This window comes from Sardina pilchardus, chromosome 17, assembly GCF_963854185.1.
Source record: "Sardina pilchardus chromosome 17, fSarPil1.1, whole genome shotgun sequence".
Classification (NCBI taxonomy): Eukaryota; Metazoa; Chordata; class Actinopteri; order Clupeiformes; family Clupeidae; genus Sardina; species Sardina pilchardus.
The window spans coordinates 4,441,024-4,460,195 of NC_085010.1; the positions used below are offsets into that span (position 1 = coordinate 4,441,024).

At 45.4% G+C, this 19,172-nt stretch overlaps 1 protein-coding gene across 3 annotated transcripts; it reads left to right on the forward strand.

The window, feature by feature from the left end:
• Window positions 1–2,606: 2,606 nt before the first annotated feature.
• ldb3b (LIM domain binding 3b) lies at window positions 2,607–18,759 on the forward strand. Of its 3 annotated transcripts, none has more exons than XM_062518437.1 (9): window positions 2,610–3,002; window positions 8,669–8,820; window positions 11,250–11,325; window positions 14,241–14,263; window positions 15,798–16,001; window positions 16,567–16,596; window positions 17,291–17,457; window positions 17,828–17,864; window positions 18,026–18,759. In XM_062518437.1, exons 1-9 carry the CDS (start codon window positions 2,907–2,909, stop codon window positions 18,120–18,122), a joined length of 882 nt encoding a protein of 293 aa, XP_062374421.1. In that variant the 5' UTR covers window positions 2,610–2,906; the 3' UTR covers window positions 18,123–18,759. The 3 variants fall into 3 exon arrangements, with proteins under 3 accessions (XP_062374423.1, XP_062374421.1, XP_062374422.1); XM_062518438.1 differs by having other exon boundaries at window positions 15,816–16,001; XM_062518439.1 differs by lacking the exon at window positions 16,567–16,596 and having other exon boundaries at window positions 2,607–3,002.
• The last annotated feature ends 413 nt before the right edge of the window (window positions 18,760–19,172 follow it).

Genomic DNA, 19,172 nt, shown 5'->3' on the forward strand with positions numbered 1-19,172 from the left:
ATGAATTTTTCAAGGTAGTGTAAGTGGTAAAATATGAAAATATAATTTAAGTTTTTGGTTTGATGAATTTCTGAGGTTAAAGTGCTTGGGGCTTTGAGGGAAATGGTCAGGAGTTAAGGAACTGCTGAGATTGTCTTCTCTCAGGCGTATGGAAAATACACACTGTATTCAAGGTAAAAGCAAAAGATTCAAAAATAGTGTGTGTGTGTGTGTGTGTGTGTGTGTGTGTGTGTGTGTGAGTGAATATGGGGAATACAGTAAGTGCAGAATTCAGAGTGAATCTTTCACTAGCTGACATGTTCTGTGTCAGCCAAATAGCATCCTGTCCTTCCTGTTCAACCTGTATAAATCTCACAGCACAGCCCAGCCAAACTCCTCCGCCTCTGTGTCCCTCCTCATGTAGAGAGATGCCTGTGGGACCACCCACACACTGGCCCAAGTCACACCCAGCCTCTGTTTTACAGTACAGTATGCTCCCCTGATCTCCTCTCACTCAGCACTAAACCTAGCGCAGCATGGACATCTCCAACATATCGCCACGCCTCCTGCACCTTCCCGTGCCCCGGAGGAGCGCTCTGCGGAGGCCACCAGGCAGGATGCACGTGTGTGTGTGAGTGTGTGTGTGTGTGTGTGTGTGTTTGTGTCACCCACAGGCACCGTGGATATGAGGCTGTGGGGCCTGGACAGATGCTATCTGTCTCTGAGATTAGCGACCGAGGCATGAGGCCTGGAGAGCGTAGAGCAGAAAGATGTCTTTCCTTCTCCCTGAGGTGGCCCAGGCGAGCCGGAGAAATAAGGCCTGGTGGTTCTTCATATGTCAGCTCGGATAGCCGGGAGCTGGGCGAGCCCACACGGGGACGTCTCGCTCTCCTAAAAGCCCTTTGTCTTCATCCTCCCTTCCATCCATCTCTCCGTCTCTCCGTATCTCTATCTCTCCGTCCTTGTGTCATCTCCTCCTCCACCACATTCACCAGCTCTGCTCGTTCCCCAGGTTTTATCTACCGCAGTGACCGCTAGTCCAACTGCTTAACGTATTTGAATAAATGTAATGATATTTTTGATACCTGAACAATGTTTTCATCATGGATATTGTACATAGAGCTGTATTGTAATCATTTGTAGTGTTTTGCAAGATCATTGCCATCCAAATAAATGATTTATCTATCCAAGCTGTGCTAATGTAATGTCAGCAGTGATGTGAGTCATCTTTGTAAGAGCTGTCCAGATGATGTTTGTCGAGTGATTGTCTAGATTACGTATTTTCTTTTTCACGTTCATGTGGTTTCTGCTGTTGTGAAATAAAACACGTGCAAATTTGATATGCATATTTGAAATACGGCTTCCATGCGGCTGGAGGTGGACTGTTCTCTACTGTTGTCTGCTGGGCATCTATGGCTCCCACAGGCTGTGATGGGCCACGGAGGGTTCAAAGGCAGATCCGTCCTCCATCTGTTGTGTGCGGTTAGCTGCAGGTACATGTCTAGTTCTCTCACGTACGCCATGGATTTGAATGCACTGTATATTTTACGGGTGACTGTGAGGTCAGTCAGCAGTTGTGTGCTTTAGAAGCTGAAGTGATTTCATGCTGATTTGGTTTTGTGTTTGTGTTTTTACTTATTTTTTTAAAATAAAATCATTAATTAACACGGTATTGTTTGCTAGTGTTTTTATATTTGTTATTTGTTATTTGTGTGTGTGTGTGTGTGTGTGTGTGTGTGTGTGTGTGTGTGGTGTGTGTGTGTGTGTGTGTGTGTACGTGTAAGTATGTGGGGGGGTTGTCTAACACCAGCACACATGCACCGGCTACAAAGTGGTGGCAGCAGTGAGTTACTGGACAGGCAGAAGACAGGATTATATTACAACCACTCGCACACAAACACAAACTCACATAAATGCATATTATGTAACTCTTATCGTACTGACAGACATGCAGAGAAAAGCAATCAAAGGGACCTAAGATGGTTAACCCTCGTCACACCGGCTTACTAGGCTGCTGAAACCGCCTTCATGGGTGCCCATGTCCACTGCTAAAAAAGAGACAGAGAAAGAGAAAGGGAAAGAGAAAAGGAAGTGAGAGAATGGGAGGATATAGAGGATGGAAACAGAAAGAAAGAAGAGCCAATATTTCCATTTGAAAGACAATGAGCTGTGTGTGTGTGTCTGTGAGCACAAGCACGTGTGTAATTGTCTGTATGTGCGTGGTCTCATCAAAGACGGAATGAGTGAGTGCATGTGTGTGTATGTTGTGTGTAAGTGTGTGTGTGTGTGTGTGTGTGTGTGTGTGTGTGTGTGTGTGTGTGTGTCTGTGTGTGTGTGTGTGTGTGTGTGTGTGTGTGTGTGTGCCCATCAGGGGAGATGAGAAGAATGTGTTGGCCTAAGACGAGGCTAAATTCGCCCGCATGAATCACGGTGCCCCCCAGCAACCACAGTGTCCCCTTACACTCCATACATGGAGCCTGGGGGTCGGAGCGCTAGCGGCACTCTTCACTGAGGGGCTATTCTTAGGCTTGTCTGTCCAGGCCATCCGAGCAGGCAAGAGCGCTTCCTCCTTCCTGTGCCTAGCGCCTTTTCCACTAAATATTCAGGGAGCTTAGGGGGGTCTTTGGGGGCTATCATAGAGGGTGGGGTCGGGCTCAGAGCGAGGGCTCTAGTACGCTTGTGTGCACGTGGGCAAGGGAGACTGCTGCTGTTAAGGGCCCACAGTGGCCGACGTCTGACTCCGCTGTGTGTTGTTGTTGTTGTTGTTGCTGACTGTTTACAGAGGCTCCTCCGGCAGCCGTCGCCCCGCGCACAGGGAGAGACGTGACTGGAAGAACGCTCCGCGGAGTTGCCGTCGCCCACCAACCCCCCCCCCTACGCTCAAAAGAAGCGCCCGAGCTCCCGCACCACTTACTTCTCGGATCAAGATGAACAACTACACCGTCACCCTGAGTGGCCCCGCGCCCTGGGGCTTCAGACTGCAGGGAGGCAAGGACTTCAACATGCCCCTGACCATCTCCAGGGTAAGGACCTGGTGTCCAGCATCCACTGACCAGTGCTCTCCGCTCACACTCATCTCACACACACTAGTGCATAGCTCACTCCAACACCCGCTAACAACTACAAACACACACTAACAAAACAAAACAAAACAAACACTTGCCTGCTGCAAACAAATGTCACACAAACAAACCAACCAGATACACATACTTCACTGTCCCATTACACTGCTTACACTTGGGTAGTGCTGAAACATTTATCAGTGGTCCATACAAGCTTAATACAAACTCTTACACACCAACTAAGGCTATCTCTTACATACCTACTTCAAGTGTACAGCATGTTAACACGCTTTTCACAGCACCACACCCCTTCACTTAAGTCTAGCTTGTCATATTTCTCAGATCTATGTACCGGTATGTGATGTTCACCTCTACTGTCACTGAAAATATCTGTTGTAGTGTATACTTGTAATGTAATGGGGATGGAATGGAGATGGAATGGAACGGAGACTGGTACACCTCAGTGCTAGAACATTCTCTGTTGTTATTGTTTATGGATGGGCTGAGGCTGCCATGGCCTTAGGACAGTGAATCTTCAGAGGTATTTACAGTCTGTTGGCCTATGAATAGCTGATGGTGAGGTGTGCTTTGTGCTATAGTTGTCTGTGAGTGTGTGTGTGTGTGTGTGTGTGTGTGTGTGTGTGTGTGTGTGTGTGTGTGTATGTGTGGAGGCATACATGTGAGTGTGTGTGTGTGTGTGTGTGTGTGTGTGTGTGTGTGTGTGTGTGCGTGCGTGCGTGTGTGTTAAAGTTGAGGGTAAGTGAAAGGTGAGAGCCCCCCCCAATTCAGCTGTGATGGCTCTCTCTATCCGCTACACATAGTCTTGTCACGGCTTTGGCTCTTGAGGGAGCTGTCTGGTTTCCTCCTTAAATGATTTATTTCTCTGGTGTTCCAGCCGTCGTCACCCCTGGGGAGTGTTACCTGCTCACGTGGACCCACCCCGTCCATAACACACAAGCACCAAAGCCTTAAGGTCCCCCACCGTGAGTCAGAGCGGGCATTACATTAGCTAATACTGCCAGCTCCCTCGCCCACTGTGGTCTGGGCATATATTTCTCTAAGAGACAAGGTGTTACTGCCTAAGCTCATTGAAACCAAAAGGCTTTAGTCCTTTAGGCTTTAATCTAAGCTTGCTGGACGTGAGATGTGCACGTGGACGTGAGATGTGTTCTGACTGATGGCACTGCCAACCTCTCAGTCTGGCACTGAGCTGCTGGGTCAGGTAGAGGTGTGCCCAGCCAAACACACACATCAGAGAGAGAGAGAGAGAGAGAGAAAGAGAGAGTATGTGTGTGTGTGTGTGTGTGTGTGTGTGTGTGTGTGTGTGTGTGAGAGAGAGAGAGAGACAGCGCAATAGTGCAAGTAAATATTAGTCATTTAGAGTATCAAGGAGAATACAGGAATCATTAGGAATATGGGAACATTCATACAGAAAATCCACCTGAGTTTGAGTTTGACAAGCATTTTCAATATGAATGCCTTGGGGTATGACAGGAAAGACCTTCATTGCAAAGCAGGGGATCCATGGTGGTTGTAAGGATATGAAAAATATTTCTGAACACCAAAAAGATCTGCGCTCAAATTTGGTACTAAAATTGATCTGACAGGGCAAGTCAAATGTTACAGAAGTTTGGGTATTGATAAGCAATGCAAGGAGTAAGACTTGCTGACCATTATAAGTCACATGTGATTATGTAATATCTTCCCCGTCTGTATTTAAAAGAACAGTCTGAGATTCTTATCGCATTTATTCAATTATCAAATTCAAATAATTGTTGCTCTCGTTCTTTGAGCTATCTGTACAATGTTTGTACTCAGAAAAACAGTGTTTGTGTACAATGCTTCCTTCCTCTTTCAGTGGGAGATGAAAATAGTGGCTTGAGCCATAAACTACTCCAGTCAATCAACAGGGCCCTCAGGAGCACAGAATGCAGGACCGTCATCTGATTGACTGTAGCACAAAAATCAACAACGTTTCGCTAAACCTTAAACAAATCATAGCCCAGTATTGCACAGACGGTATATGCCCTGTGCTTATGTATGCTTTTGTAAGAACCTGTCTGTGTCTTAGTGCTAGGTTATACTAGGAAATCAAGGGGAGAAACATCCCATGCAATTTCATAGATTTTTCATTTTGTGTGTGACAAAGAACAAACAGAGAATGTAATAAATTTGATCTAATTTGTTATTTTTCTTGACATTTCATTCAGCCCATGACTGTGAGATTGGCCATTACGTATTGACAAATGGATCTGTGTTTGTGCAGCAACCTTTTGAAAATGTCATTTTGAGAAAGCCCCTGCTTTAGTGGTCTTAGTGTTGCAGCAGTGAGTGATCTTGCATTGACACTGACATCCTACATTCCATCCCACACAGCAAAAAGAAACACAACTCGGATTAAACAATGAGTGCAATACTAGCCTGCTCCAACGCTCAGTGCTAAATGATCAATCCTTTCATTCTCTTCCATACACATCCACCACTCAAAACAAACATGTTTTCAACACACAGCACCACAGAATGAATCATTCGCTGACTAAATAATGCCCCACTACATCGTTTACACATAAAACCATAAGTCACTTTCTGTCCATATCAGTCACGGGTGTCCGTGTGGGGCCCCCTATAAAAAGCATGCTGTAATCTCAGCTGATGTCTGGGCCTGGGATGGCGTCCTGCCACGCGGAGGGCTCTGCCTGCTAACTGATTTAGAATGGGGATGAGGGGGTGAAGGTCGGAGCTCATACAGATTTGGTGGGCCATAAATATGTTTGGGATCAAGACAATGGACAGCAAAGGACAATGGCTGCTCTCTCTCTCTCTCTTTCTCTTGCTTTTCTCTGTCTCTCTCTCTCTCTCCTGATATGTTTGAATAAAGATGCATGGGAATGTTGATGGGGGCCATGGGCAACCCTTCATCATTCATATTCACTCATAACACTCTTGCTATTTCTGTGAGGGGGTTTGTTCTCTCTGCCAAAAGAAAGTCTCCCTTCAGCATGTTCTGTTGGCAAATGTGCTCCTCGCAAGGGTGATAGTCATCTCTCCTGCTGTGTCTGTATTCTGCCCCCCCCCCCCCTCTTTCTTTCACCAATTCTGTTTCTTGCTTTCTTGCTGTTTGAGTTCTCGGTTATATGTAGGAGTTTCTCAGCCTCTGTGTATGAATGAGACTTCTAGCGTATTGACAGCATTCTGACATAGGGAGGAGGGGGAAGGTATGCATTGTGAAGATCGGGTTTGGAAAAGCCAAAGGTCAAGGTACCATTCTCATGGTGAAGTACTCTCCGACAGTAATAATGGGAAATGGGTTGTGCTCTGTGCATATGGAACTATCCCAGAGGACACTGCCTGGGACACAGCAGGGATGTTCAGTCCATCATCAACCATCACAATCACGGCCTCCCTCTGGGCACCTGTCAATCACGCACCAATGGCTCACTGGTGGAGTCTCTGTCACACACGTCCCCCTAATCGCCACTGGTCTGGACACTTCAGCTGCAAGAGCTCCAACAATCAACACAGAGCTCTTCCCAGCTTGGCACCTCTCCCCTCCCTTTAGCTGCCTCAACACAGAGCAAATGGCGAAGCTTTTCATGGCCTCTGTGGCTAATTGCATTGATAGCCGAAACAACGATTTCACACTGGTTTTATGAGGGCGCTCATGACGTGTGGACAAGTGTGATCAAAGTGGGGCTCCTTTGTGTGTGCCAGTGGCAGTCTGTGCCAATTGCCTCTTTCTCTAGTGCCTCCCAGTGCCAGGGCGAGGAGAGGCTTTAATGAACGGTGAGGGCTCTGGTTTTGATCATTCGTCTAATTAGGGTTCCCTTCGCCACTCAACACAGATAGACAAAGCCAGCAAATGAGAATGATCCAAAGGCCCCTATTATTGATAAGAGATGCAATGGTCCCATAGGAGCGTGTAGAAGGACTTTCACACACTGGACATTTGAAGAACTGCTTTATCCTAGTGACCACTCTGAATCACTCATGTGAGATTGTGAGACCTTGTCTTCAAAGGCAGCGAATTCAGATGGACACCGGCATTTTGGCTTGATCACTTCAAAGCTTTTCGGCGAGGAGTCCTTCTCGACAGAAGGCTGCGAGGACACCAAATGTTCCAGTTATTCGGGTCTGCAGGTCTTGATCCACAAAAGATTGTCTCGGTTATTCAACTGAAAACTGAACATTGCTGAAGCCTGAGTGCAGCCACACCCAGCCTCCGCTTCTTTCTTCCATGTAGCGCTTACATAAGCAAAGTGCAACAGTAAACCTCATGGGCGACATAACCAGGAGCCCGAAAAAAGCTCATGGCATCCGAGCGTGGAGCCACTCCGTGCCTGCAGCGAACTCTGCTGAGGGAGAGGATGGGGGGGGGGGGGGGGGGTGGGGGGGGCTGCTCCAAGTTTAACGTAGTGTGCCCACTGCTTTAAGCATCGAAATCCCTTTATTTGTGGTGAAAGGGCGAATAAACCCTGGCTGAAGGGAGAGTCTACAGAGGCTTTGCAGGTCAGTGCTACTGGTGGGACTTTATGAAGAGGGTAGGAGACACTGGAGCTGCGCCAGCTGTAGGAGAACATCATACGGATGACGACACCACTGTCATGAGGGAGATATATTGACAATAAACAGGGGAGCCATGAGTCACTTGACTGCCATTGGTCCACCATGTCTGATTATGCATGTTTGAGGCTGATAAATGTATTTATACATTTTATTATTTATATTATTTATACATTTATCACAGCTATCATGTGGAAACTCACCGGCTTAATGAGCCCAGTTTGTGTGCTGATCTCATGGAACAGATGATGCTCACCCACCCCATGCTGAGAAGCAAAGCTACAAATAGCTGGTATTTTTACTGGGATATTACCGAGGAGAGTTTTGCCGTGCATGTGCGTTTAGGATCACCTCTTCGTTAAGGGAACACCTCGGGGACCGGTGGCTGGCGAGGGGCATTGCTGTGCCATGCTGCTGCCTCCCTGGGCCGTGAGTGATGGTAGCATATGGACGGGCACAGAGGAGGGGGGTACTGGAGCGCAGGGTCAAACGGTTGGAGGGAGTGGGCGTGAACAACAGCCTTTATTTTTAACACTTTAACGAGCTGTCTGTAAGAGTAGTCATGCACCCCTGGCCCCGGTGTATAGTCAGTTGGAGGGTTTTGTTTTGTTTGTTTGTTGTGCGCTTTCCTTTAAGCCTGTTTGGTAAAACGTGGTAAAAATCATTCTTGGGGGAAGATGATACATAAAAAGAACCTCATAGTGTAATTGTGCGTCATTATAATGAAAAGAATCTCCGCTACCTCTGCTACGGCATTAGTAATAGGATATGTACAAAACACAGCCATCCCAAACATGTCATAGTAAGTAATAGCCCCCACATATGCTGGAGTACTCATGAACTTGTAGGACAGAGGTCATAGCTTATACTTTGTTTCCTAGCACTGTATAATTTAACTGCTCCATTGTAGTTAATCCTTAGACTGAAATACCAACATGGGCAACGTTTGTGGCTTGTGGCAGTTTACTGGCAGTATCGGCTGTATTAAGACGTCTTTCAGGGAATGCGCTGAGAGTGACAGCAGTCCTGTGAGATTTGTGCCCACTGATGGATCTCTCTATCCTCAGATCTCACCAGGCAGCAAGGCAGCAACAGGCAACCTGAACCAGGGTGACATTATCGCCTCCATCGATGGCGTCAGCACGGAAGGCATGACCCACCTGGAGGCCCAGAACAAGATCAAGCAAGCTACCAGCAATCTCGTTCTCAACATGCAGAGGTATGCTAACCGCTTACACCAAACTCATCTTCACTATGCAGAGTCATATTAACTGCTTACACCAAACTCATCTTCACTATGCAGAGTTATATTAACTGCTTACACCAAACCCATCTTCACTATCCACTCACACCAGACCAGCAATGTCCAAAACCAACATTCCAGTCCTGCAGTATGACAATTCATGCCAGACTCATAGCATCAGCATCCTCCCTGTACACTGGTACATTAGTCAGCATTACACTTCTCCTGTAAAGGATCAAGTGCACACAAAGTACACATCTTGTTCTCACCTTTGTGTATGTAAGCTAAGAACCCCACAACATCATAAAGATGAAAAGACACACTAACGAAAACTAGAACCCACAACTTGTACACCTCCCAAAATCCACACAAATCAGAATAACTCCACTCCATGTTTAGTGACTGATGGTGGGGATGACAATCTTATCAGCATCATTTGAAAGCATTATCAATGGATGAAAGATAAGTGAATTTAGAGAAGAGAAAGCTGAAATATTTTTGCCTGGTGTATCTAAACAGTGTTCAAAGGGATCTGTGGTTTGTATTTATCTTGTGGCTCTTCCCTCCTTCAAGGGATGCACTCCAAACTAATCCCAGCGAGGCTTATCCCCCTTTTAGTCACAACAAAAGCCTCCCGACCCAAAGGGGACTTGTCACCCAGTGTTAGAATATATTATGACATTTTGGATGAGACACATTTCACTTAGCTTCATATCTCTCTCTATATGCCCCTTAATGAAGGATGAAGCACACCTCACTCTCAACAGCAATAGGTGACATATGGGCAATATGTTCCTATTTGGGTAAAAATCATTGTTGTTATGTTGCCAAACAAGCCCATCTGCCTGCACTTGTCCCACAACAGCCTCCTTTCCCACATATCTGACTAGAACAGAAGGCCTTCATTTTAGGTTCGATTGCAATTTAGAGAGCTTTATTACCCTGATTGTTTGATGGGGATCCAAACACATTTCCTTTGATGGTTTCGAAATGTGCACTGAGCATGCTGTGATTTTGAGTGTGTTCACACCTTGATGAATTATTTAATGTCCCGTTTACAGCTCTATTTTTCTCACTCTCTCTCTGTTTTCTCGGTTCGTGTCCTTCTTTTTTGGGCCAGCAGCAGTGATTGACAGGATCAGCTTTGCAGAGTAATAGGGCAGTCTTGCTTTTCATATTGAGCGCTGGGTTATGGATTTCAGGAGACTGTTTAGAGATGGCTGCTATTTTTCCAGAGTAAATGTAACCCTCCACAGGGGATTAGGCTATGATTATCTACGATCTTTAAAAGAAAACTTTAAGGCAACAGACACCATTTGTATGCGGAAGAGAGAAAGAGAGAGGAACTTTTCAGGCAATTACTAATGTCTTGGTTTGACACAGAAAGTGAGTAGAACTGAACAAATGTGACCATTCATAGCGAAATCAGTCGTTTTGCGCACAACGTTATTTTGAGAAAATCAACAATAACAAACTTCCGGGTTAAAATGTTGAATTTCACGTTTTCGCCTCATTCGACTGTATACAGTCTACAGTTTCATATCGTGAACGCATTTCACGGAAAAACATACGTTTTGACTGTTAAACCCGGAGAAGATTCAACACATTTGCTGTCATTGCCGTTGTGCACGCGCTGCTTAAAAAGGTGATTTCTCCTCTTCTGGCATATCGTGACAGGAGAACCATGTCAACTTTGGATGCTGTTATCTTAGCGATAGTTTGTGTAATACCCTCGATATACATATCGTTGGAAAGCTTAGTTTATGGCCGTTCACGTGAGCACAATAACTTAATTTAATTAATTTGACCGAAACGACTGGTTCCGCTTTACAGGGTCACAAATTAGAATGGCATCAAGACAATTCACAAAGTCATAAACATGATATTCATATTGAATGGACTCATATTGAATAGACTTGGGGAGTTTTATGTGAATTATCTATGAGTGATGTTGAGGGCACTCACACACAACTGAATGACTGTGCGGGCAATTGTCTCCCTGTAATATGTGGAATCATCAGTAGCCTGGATAGTCTGGGAGTACCCAATCAAACCTTCGGAAAATTTTGGATTTGCTCTGTAGGTCCGTCTAGCCAAGAGGTGTTAACGAAGCTGTAGTGTGGATATCCCCTCATGGTGATATTTAATAACACTGATATGAGATACGTATTAAACGCTGCCTCTAAAAGATGCTATGCCATAATGGATTATGACGACCCCTATCTGATGAGATACATTATCACTGTAATTTGATGATTATGATAATGATAGGATCATTCATAAAGGATAGGACAGTGTGGTGTGATGGGCTGACCCTCTCTAATCTTACACAGTCCATGTGTAAAGGTCTAGCTGTTGAGTGATCAGAGGCAGTCACAGTCATAGGTGCTGTCATTGTGTTCCAGGTCGAGACGCCCTGCCCCTGTTCCTACAGCAACCCCCAGAATGGACTCACCAATGCCAGTCATCCCACACCAGAAGGTATGGCAAACAGCTTGACACAAATAAACGCACAAGCGCACACACACACACACACACATGCACGCACACACACCCACCCCCCCCCCCACACACACACACATACCCACCCACAACCCACCCACACACACACACCCACCCACACACACATACCCACCCACACACACACACACCGACACACACACACACACACACACACACACACACACACACACACACACACACACACACACACACACACACACACACACACACACACATCCATATACTATACATGTGCACTCAAACGTACATAATAATTTAGGCCTCTGGTCCATATTTAGCTGTGTGAGGAGATTTCCTCTGAGATCTTTTCATGGCTGTGGACTTCCCCCGCTCCCCTACAGTCAGCTGTTTAAAAAGCTGTCGTTTCCTGGCTTTCCCTGAACTCCCTCATTTGTATAAGCAGTGTGTGATGACATAAGATGGCAGCTCTGGGAGGACTCGCACCTGAATTATTTACATAATACCTGCCTAGAGCAGCTGGAGCTGGCCCACATGTTCCTCGTCTGGGTCGAGTAGGAGAAGAAGGAAAGCATGTCAGAGTGTGGAGGACACAGAGGACAGTCCCGACAGAGTGCTTGTCAGACTTGGCTAGACAGCCTCTCAAAAAAAGCTTCTCGGCAGCTGAAGCTGAGGCATGGGACAGAGAGAGAGAGAAAGATAGACAGAGAGAGAGAGAGATGGACAGAGAGAGAGAGAGAGAGAGAGAGAGAGGATGGGAGTAGGAGGGAGGTTAGGTGAGAAGAGGAGAAAGGACAGGAACATTAAGAAGCTGCTAAAAGCTGCTCTTGGATGAACTTCTGCTGCCCACCATAAAGCCCAGAGCACACTGTGGTCACTGGTCATTAATGGCAATCCAGAACAGATGAAAGACTGCTAGTCACACACACACACACACACACACACACACACACACACACACACACACACACACACACACACACACACACACACACACACACACACACACACACACACACACACACACACACACACACACACACACAGCCCTCTACCTGCCTTCTTTACCTGGACCATAGCCTACTACAGTCTCTTCTAGAGTGGAAGTTAAGAGAGGCTAGATACTCAGAACACAGCGTAATTGCCACTGCACATTCAAACCCCTCACATGCCAAGCTCAGCTGGGAATGTGCCTGCTGAAGAGAATGCCAGGCTTACCTGACCCCGACCATATCAACCCTCAGTCCCCCGCGGCCCTCATCACTTAACCCTACTCTTGGTAACATGAACAGTACCCTGGCAAAAGCCTCCTGCTTCTATGAGTGCAAGCGTTTTCCAATGACAGCATACAGTGGTTATTTTGGACTGCGCTCATGACGGTTCTGCCGCGAGATGAGTGTCACGTTTCCTGGAAAAGTTGGCCGCCAGGAGCCTAGCACGATCATTTAAAAGATATCCGGCACATAGCATTCATATCACTTTGAAAGCTTTAGCCAGATTAAAACAAACAAACAAAATAGCCTCTAAGCTAGCACTGTCTAGGAAGCATAACGTTTTCATTGGCGAGAGCCTATTCTCAAGAGCCTAGAGAGCATGCTTGGGGACCATTTGAAGCATTTGATATAGATAGACAACAATCTGTTCGATGTGCATGAACACTCCTCTGCCTCTCAGCACCTACAGGTGGTATGTTATGGCTTGGGTTACCCCCATATCCCAAATCTAACCCCTCTCCGGTATGTTCCATAATTTATTCCAGCCTCTATTTGCAGCGCACGGGAACAGAATTCCCACCAAGAGACAGCACATGGTGTCTCTGCCAGTTACACGTGCCGCTGTTCTAACACTCGATGGGGGCATTTAATCCGTGTTGTACTCCTGATGACCTTTAAGACAGTATAGAGTGTTGGGCCAAACTGTATGTCCTCCCATTAAATCCACACAGTATGCAGCAGCCTGACTTGTGTGTCATCATCGTGTCATCATTTTCAGGGAAACATAATGTTACATTAACGTTAATCACAGGCACGGCTGTGGACGCCTCACATCTGTCCTTGTCAGTCACAGACAGTCCACCTGTGGGCCTGGGCATTTCTTCCCAATGAGGTGTACACCACTAATATCTATGGCATCATGTGACTTGAAAAGACAAAAGCACGTGCCAGCATGTCCATGGTTAGTTAATGACGCTGAGAGTGGAAGGATATATTCATGACTGTATGCATGACATGCACTAGATATGTAGTGTTATTGAGGACTGAAACAGTAGATGAAGAAGGGCACAGCCCATAATAATAATCCAAGATGACTGGGATTATTGTGGTGGAAATGGAATCGAAATGATAGAAAAGTTTCTGGAATTTCTTTTTTTATATTGTACCCTGTCATCACACTGCGATTGAGGGAATGGGTTTTGTAGTAGATGTGCGGTCTATCAACTTGTGTGAAATCATGATTTACTCTGCTGCTTACACAGAGAAAAATTGCATTGCTTTCTGAGCAGATGATTTCCACAGCCATGCTGAATTTCTTTGGACACTGATCCAATGAAGTTGTTGTAATTGTTACATAATTTAGAGGCAGTACAATCCTTTTCATGATGAGCCGTGAAGTGTGCTACTGAGTTAAAGCAAACACGTCAGCTTTAATCACCAACCACAGCCACTGATACACTGATATAACTTGACACTGACACTGAGACACTGGTACAAATTGTGGTAATTTACGCATTACTTAGAGTACAATTAAATCATTGTTTTTGCTTGTCTCTGATACCAGTGAACATTAAGCCTATGAAATTATGAGCATGGGAGCATGACAGTCAGAATAGACCTGAGCATTCAAATATGGGTGCCTCTGAACACAATGTTGAACACAAATCTCCCTATTTGTTTCTCTTGTGCTCTCTCCTGTAGATCATCGCCAACACAGCTGGAAAGTCAGTACCAACACTTGTACAATCTGCTCATGTGTGTGTTTGTGTGTGCTGGCCTGTACTGGTGTGACTGTATTACATTACTTCTGACATTAAGAGTGTACATTGCTGGTTGTCTGATGTGATGTGATGTGATGAATGTGTTTATTTGACTTACATTTGAATGCATGTACTGATACATTTAAAAGTATATTTAATGTATCAATAAAGTTGAGTGTTGTTTGAAGTTTGTTATTTCATATGTGATAAATGTGTGATAAATCTGCAATCCGTCTAACTCTCAACATCAACAGAAGCTGCTCCATTTGGGCATGTGCTTAATCTGCTTCATTTAAATCATAAGCCTTGACAAAAAAGTACAGTCTGCGCAGTGTGTATTGAGGGGAATATTGTAGTGCATGAAAATAGACCTGCCTGCTCTTCATTTAAGTATTCAAAAACCCCCAAGACCAATGAGCATGAGATAAAAGCCCACACCGTTAATAAAATATAACTGAACTTGTCCTAGTCACAACTAGTTAAAGCACATTAGTTCTGAAACTTTGCACTGTTTCAACACATCCCATTGAGCTCACTTCATCTGACTGCACAACAGCACCCCCATCTGGTTGTTTTGATTTATCACATACTGTATGTCTTTGTCTTCTTTTGTCTTTCAGTCCATCAAAGTAAGTTTGTCTTGGCGTGTGTGCAAGCAAGCTTAAACACTAAATTCAAAAATGGAAAATTCTGGCTTTAGAGGGAGCAAAGGCTCTCCACACTATCTGCTTTCGATGTTTGAATACATTAGACTCCACTGTTTTCAGTACAACCCCACACGTAGCGTCCAACTCTGCTGCTGCCATAGTGTCAATACTGATTGAGATTGATCTCTGGCAGCACCGCTCAATAAAATCCATTGTTGAGCAAGTGCTTGTCAGTTCAAAATGTTGGCGCTGGTATGTGTGGCAAGTAATAGTGCACTCATGTTGGTGCCTATTTGTGGAGTGCTTAAATGTCCTACCGTATTTTGGTAACCATTCACTAAATCAGCAATATCTACGGATTCTCACATCCTTAACAAAGATTGTTAAGACGGAGCAAGATACTTAATCAGTAGCCACTTCCAGGAATCCGTAAAACATAAGGTTGGGGGGGGGGGGGCACTTCCAGGTTCCCGGAAGTGGCTCCTGATAAAGCTTGCTTATCTTGCTCTGCCTTAACAACTTTGTCTTTAGTCAGGTGCCTCAGTGGTGATATCACCTGTGCTAATTGCACAGGTAGAACCAATACATGGTAGGACTTTGTGAAGCCAGAGTTTTTTACACCTCTGCCTCAAATGCAGACCAATTAATGTGGCTACATCCAAAAGCTCCTCCTGCTGCTTCCTCCTTCTAACAGTCCCCTTCCCACAACCTGTTTTATCCCTTTCTGTTTCCCTCTCTTTCACAACCACAACTACTCACTCTCCAACTCTCCAACCTGTGTGGAAACCCCTCTCTAACCAACTTCTCACCACCCTGCTAAACGCCACCCTTGGCCCTCCTGCCACTCACAGTCAAGAGTATGTCCCCAGCTTCAACCCCAGTGTGCTGAAGGACTCCGCCCTGTCCACCCACAAGCCCATTGAGGTGAAGGGGCCGGGTGGCAAGGCCACCATCATCCACGCGCAGTACAACACCCCCATCAGTATGTATTCACAGGATGCCATCATGGACGCCATCGCCGGCCAGGCGCAGGCCAAGGGTCACGAGGGAGCAAGGTACGTGCCAGAACTCGACCGCAACTCACCACCACCTCTCGTCCACAGCGTCTGCGCTTGTTTAGGCAAGCATAGCGCTGAATGTTTCTGGCAGTGCAGAATTAGGAATATCTCCTTCCCTGCTGACCTCTGACCTATGGGGTCTTGCATTTGCCATGCAAAATTTTGCATTGAATTGTACTTCATTATTGCAGATAGTGGAATGGTAAATGATGACAATAAACTGTACAGTGGATTCTGTAATCTGTAGCTCTATATCTATAGTCTGTGAAATATAAACATAGAGAAGTGTGTGTAGTCTGGGATGGCTGGCCTCCCCTGTGATTAGGTTTTGAGCTTTTGCATTTGTTGTCTATCAACCTCATCTCTGCTTTCCCTCTGATCTCTGTCCCCCCCCATCCACACACCACCACTCCACCAACACACCACCAACACTTCACCTCATCCACCTGCACCACCCCACAACTCCCTTCTGCTTATCCACCCCTTCCCTTCCCCCCACCCCACCCCACCCCTCCTCAATGCCCTCCTACCCACCTCTGGCCCATCATGTGACCGTCACTAGTGAGGAGCCAGAACCCGGAGCTGCCTTTAAGTAAGTAAACCCCACAGCCATCTGAGCGCGCTCTCTCTCTGCCCACTAGCTGCCCGTTCACCTCGCCCATCTCTCCTGATCCATCATCAGCCGCGTGCATGCCCATCCACCTCCATACAGCGTCTGTGTCTGTGATAGGAGCATTCCCAGGCTCGCTCTCAGCTCTCAGCTCCAGGCCCACAGGACATGGAAACCACCGGAGACTGTTCTATTGATTCTGTTGAATGGACAGCAGCGCATTCTACTAGATAGTTTTCAATTACACTGAAATTGATGAATACACTCTACTGACTGATGGACGGGTTTTGATTAATAAAAAAAAAATCAGGGCTGGAACTGGTGCCATGACAACAACAAATGGAGATGCATCGTAGACCGCAACAGTAAAGCAGAGATTACTCTGCCCTATTACAATCACATAATGAAAGCCTATACTTATGTGTAACTGTGTACCATCTTCTTCAGACAGAATTGAACTTGGGTCATTTTCTTTAAATATGCTTCTCCAAACTCTCAATTCAACTGGAGTAACAATTACACTGTACAATAATCACTTGATAGGGTCTTTAATTAAGTCCACAATATTATTATAATTATGACATTAAGTAGTCTTAACTTTATTAAATGAATAAATCTCTGGATATCCACAGCCGACTGATATACTGACAACTCTCTCACACATTTCTCTCTCTAGCACTCTCCCAATTAAAGACCCTCTGGTAGACAGTGCCTCCCCTGTATACCAGGCCGTTATTAAGCCAGACGAGAAGGACCCCGAATTGTCCGAGTGGGCTCGCCGTGCAGCCAACCTACAGTCCAAGTCCTTCCGCATCCTAGCCCATCTTACAGGGACCGAATACAGTGAGTCCAATTCTCATCTCTTCCTGTCCTCTATTCAGTCACTACAGTTGTCCTCGGATTTATAAAATTTATTTTTGGGGGGTTTGTGGCAAGTAGCATGTACAGGTCCAGGTGCTCCTACCTGCAGTTGTTTCCCCGATCCAATCTCTCTCTGCCATTCACTTCCAGTCCAGTGTGCTCCCTAAATAAAAAAAGACACAAAGCCCCCAAAGTAAACTAAAGACATGGTTGATGGTGAAGTACAGATAAACTGTGTAATTCAGTCGGTCCTGACCTAAATGGAATTGCCCCTTACATTAGATGGAAATAAAGTCAGTTAGTTAATTATCGAGAATGTTAGTTCTTTTCTCATATTTCCCTTTCTTCACAGTGCAAGACCCAGATGAGGAAGCTCTGAGGAAATCGAGGTACTGAAAACCTGAGTGTGCCACAGTCTCCTGTCTCATAGTACAGGTGTTTGTGTGCATCATGTGTAGAGAATATACACTGTGTCATTTCAGGATAACCCAAAGGTATTGTAAAATATTTCTAACACATTCATAACCTCTCCTTTTGCTTCCCTGCACAGGGAGAAGTTCGAGAATGAGGTGAAAGGCCCACGATTTGCTAAACTGAAGAACTGGCACCAGGGCCTGTCCTCACAGATCCTCAATATCACGGAGTGAGCTGGAACTATAGACTCTGGCAGGGGGGCAGAGAAAAAAAGGAGGAAAAGAGGAGGTGCAGGAGAGGAGAGGAGAGGAGAGGAGTTATCTAACTTACTGTCTGGGTTGTGAGTTCAACTGGTAGACAGTAGCCCATATAAGGGGCATCGGCTCCCTTCGTGTGTGTGCTGTTCATACGTCCACGTGTCTCATGCAATGCTCCGCCTGTAGCCGCAGTTTTCACTCTCACTTGTTTTCACTTTTTTTCGTAGACTTCTTTGTTTGTGTATGTTTTGCTTGTTCTGTTTCCTGAAAATAAAAGTTATTGTTGATGTACAAAGACAAAGCCAAGAAGGGGAATGATGAAAATGATACTCTAAACTTGTAACACTACTTTCTCACCTTCACACACATGAACACTACCCTCACACTTACCACGCACACACCTACCAAATGTACTATTGTTAATGTGAATAATATATATATATATATACATATAAATAAAATACTTTATTTAAAACATATCAAAGAGTTATGGGGAATTATTTATCAATGTAAGACGTGTGTGTGACTATGTACTACCAGCCTAAGTATATTACAGCTTTGCTTAACTCATAAATGTTGTCACACCTTGAACAATAAAGTTTCATTTAATGTGTTTCAAGTAATTCTAGATCATAATTAACCAATACCAGCATTCGCTACATGTTGTGGCAAAGACCTATAAACTGATTGCCTTTGTCCATTCTGTGAACTACCTGCACTTTGCCACTGGCACCAGAGAAGAGAGTTTGGCCTGTGACAGTCAGGTGGTATAGTCTGGCTATCACCATACTGAGCACAATCTTTTAAGATTGAGCACTAGTCTGGGGAGTCTGCGCTTGTTTCTACAGCATAAGAGGCGTGATCAACAGGCATAGTTCAAATGACGCTTTTGGAAACTCCTTCAACCAATCAGACCAACAATCCAGCGCACCTTTTTGATACGCTAGTTTGTGATTGGACCCAGCAGACGCGGACGGGAAGCAGGAGAGATAGATGTGCAGGTTTCCAGCCTGAGCTGCAGGGCAA

Coding starts and splice junctions, on each gene's coding strand:
- ldb3b (XM_062518437.1), top strand. CDS start 2,907: ATGAACAACTACACCGTCACCCTGAGTGGCCCCGCGCCCTGGGGCTTC. Junction 8,821..11,249: donor CTCGTTCTCAACATGCAGAG/GTATGCTAACCG, acceptor ATTGTGTTCCAG/GTCGAGACGCCCTGCCCCTG. Junction 16,597..17,290: donor GAACCCGGAGCTGCCTTTAA/GTAAGTAAACCC, acceptor TTCTCTCTCTAG/CACTCTCCCAATTAAAGACC.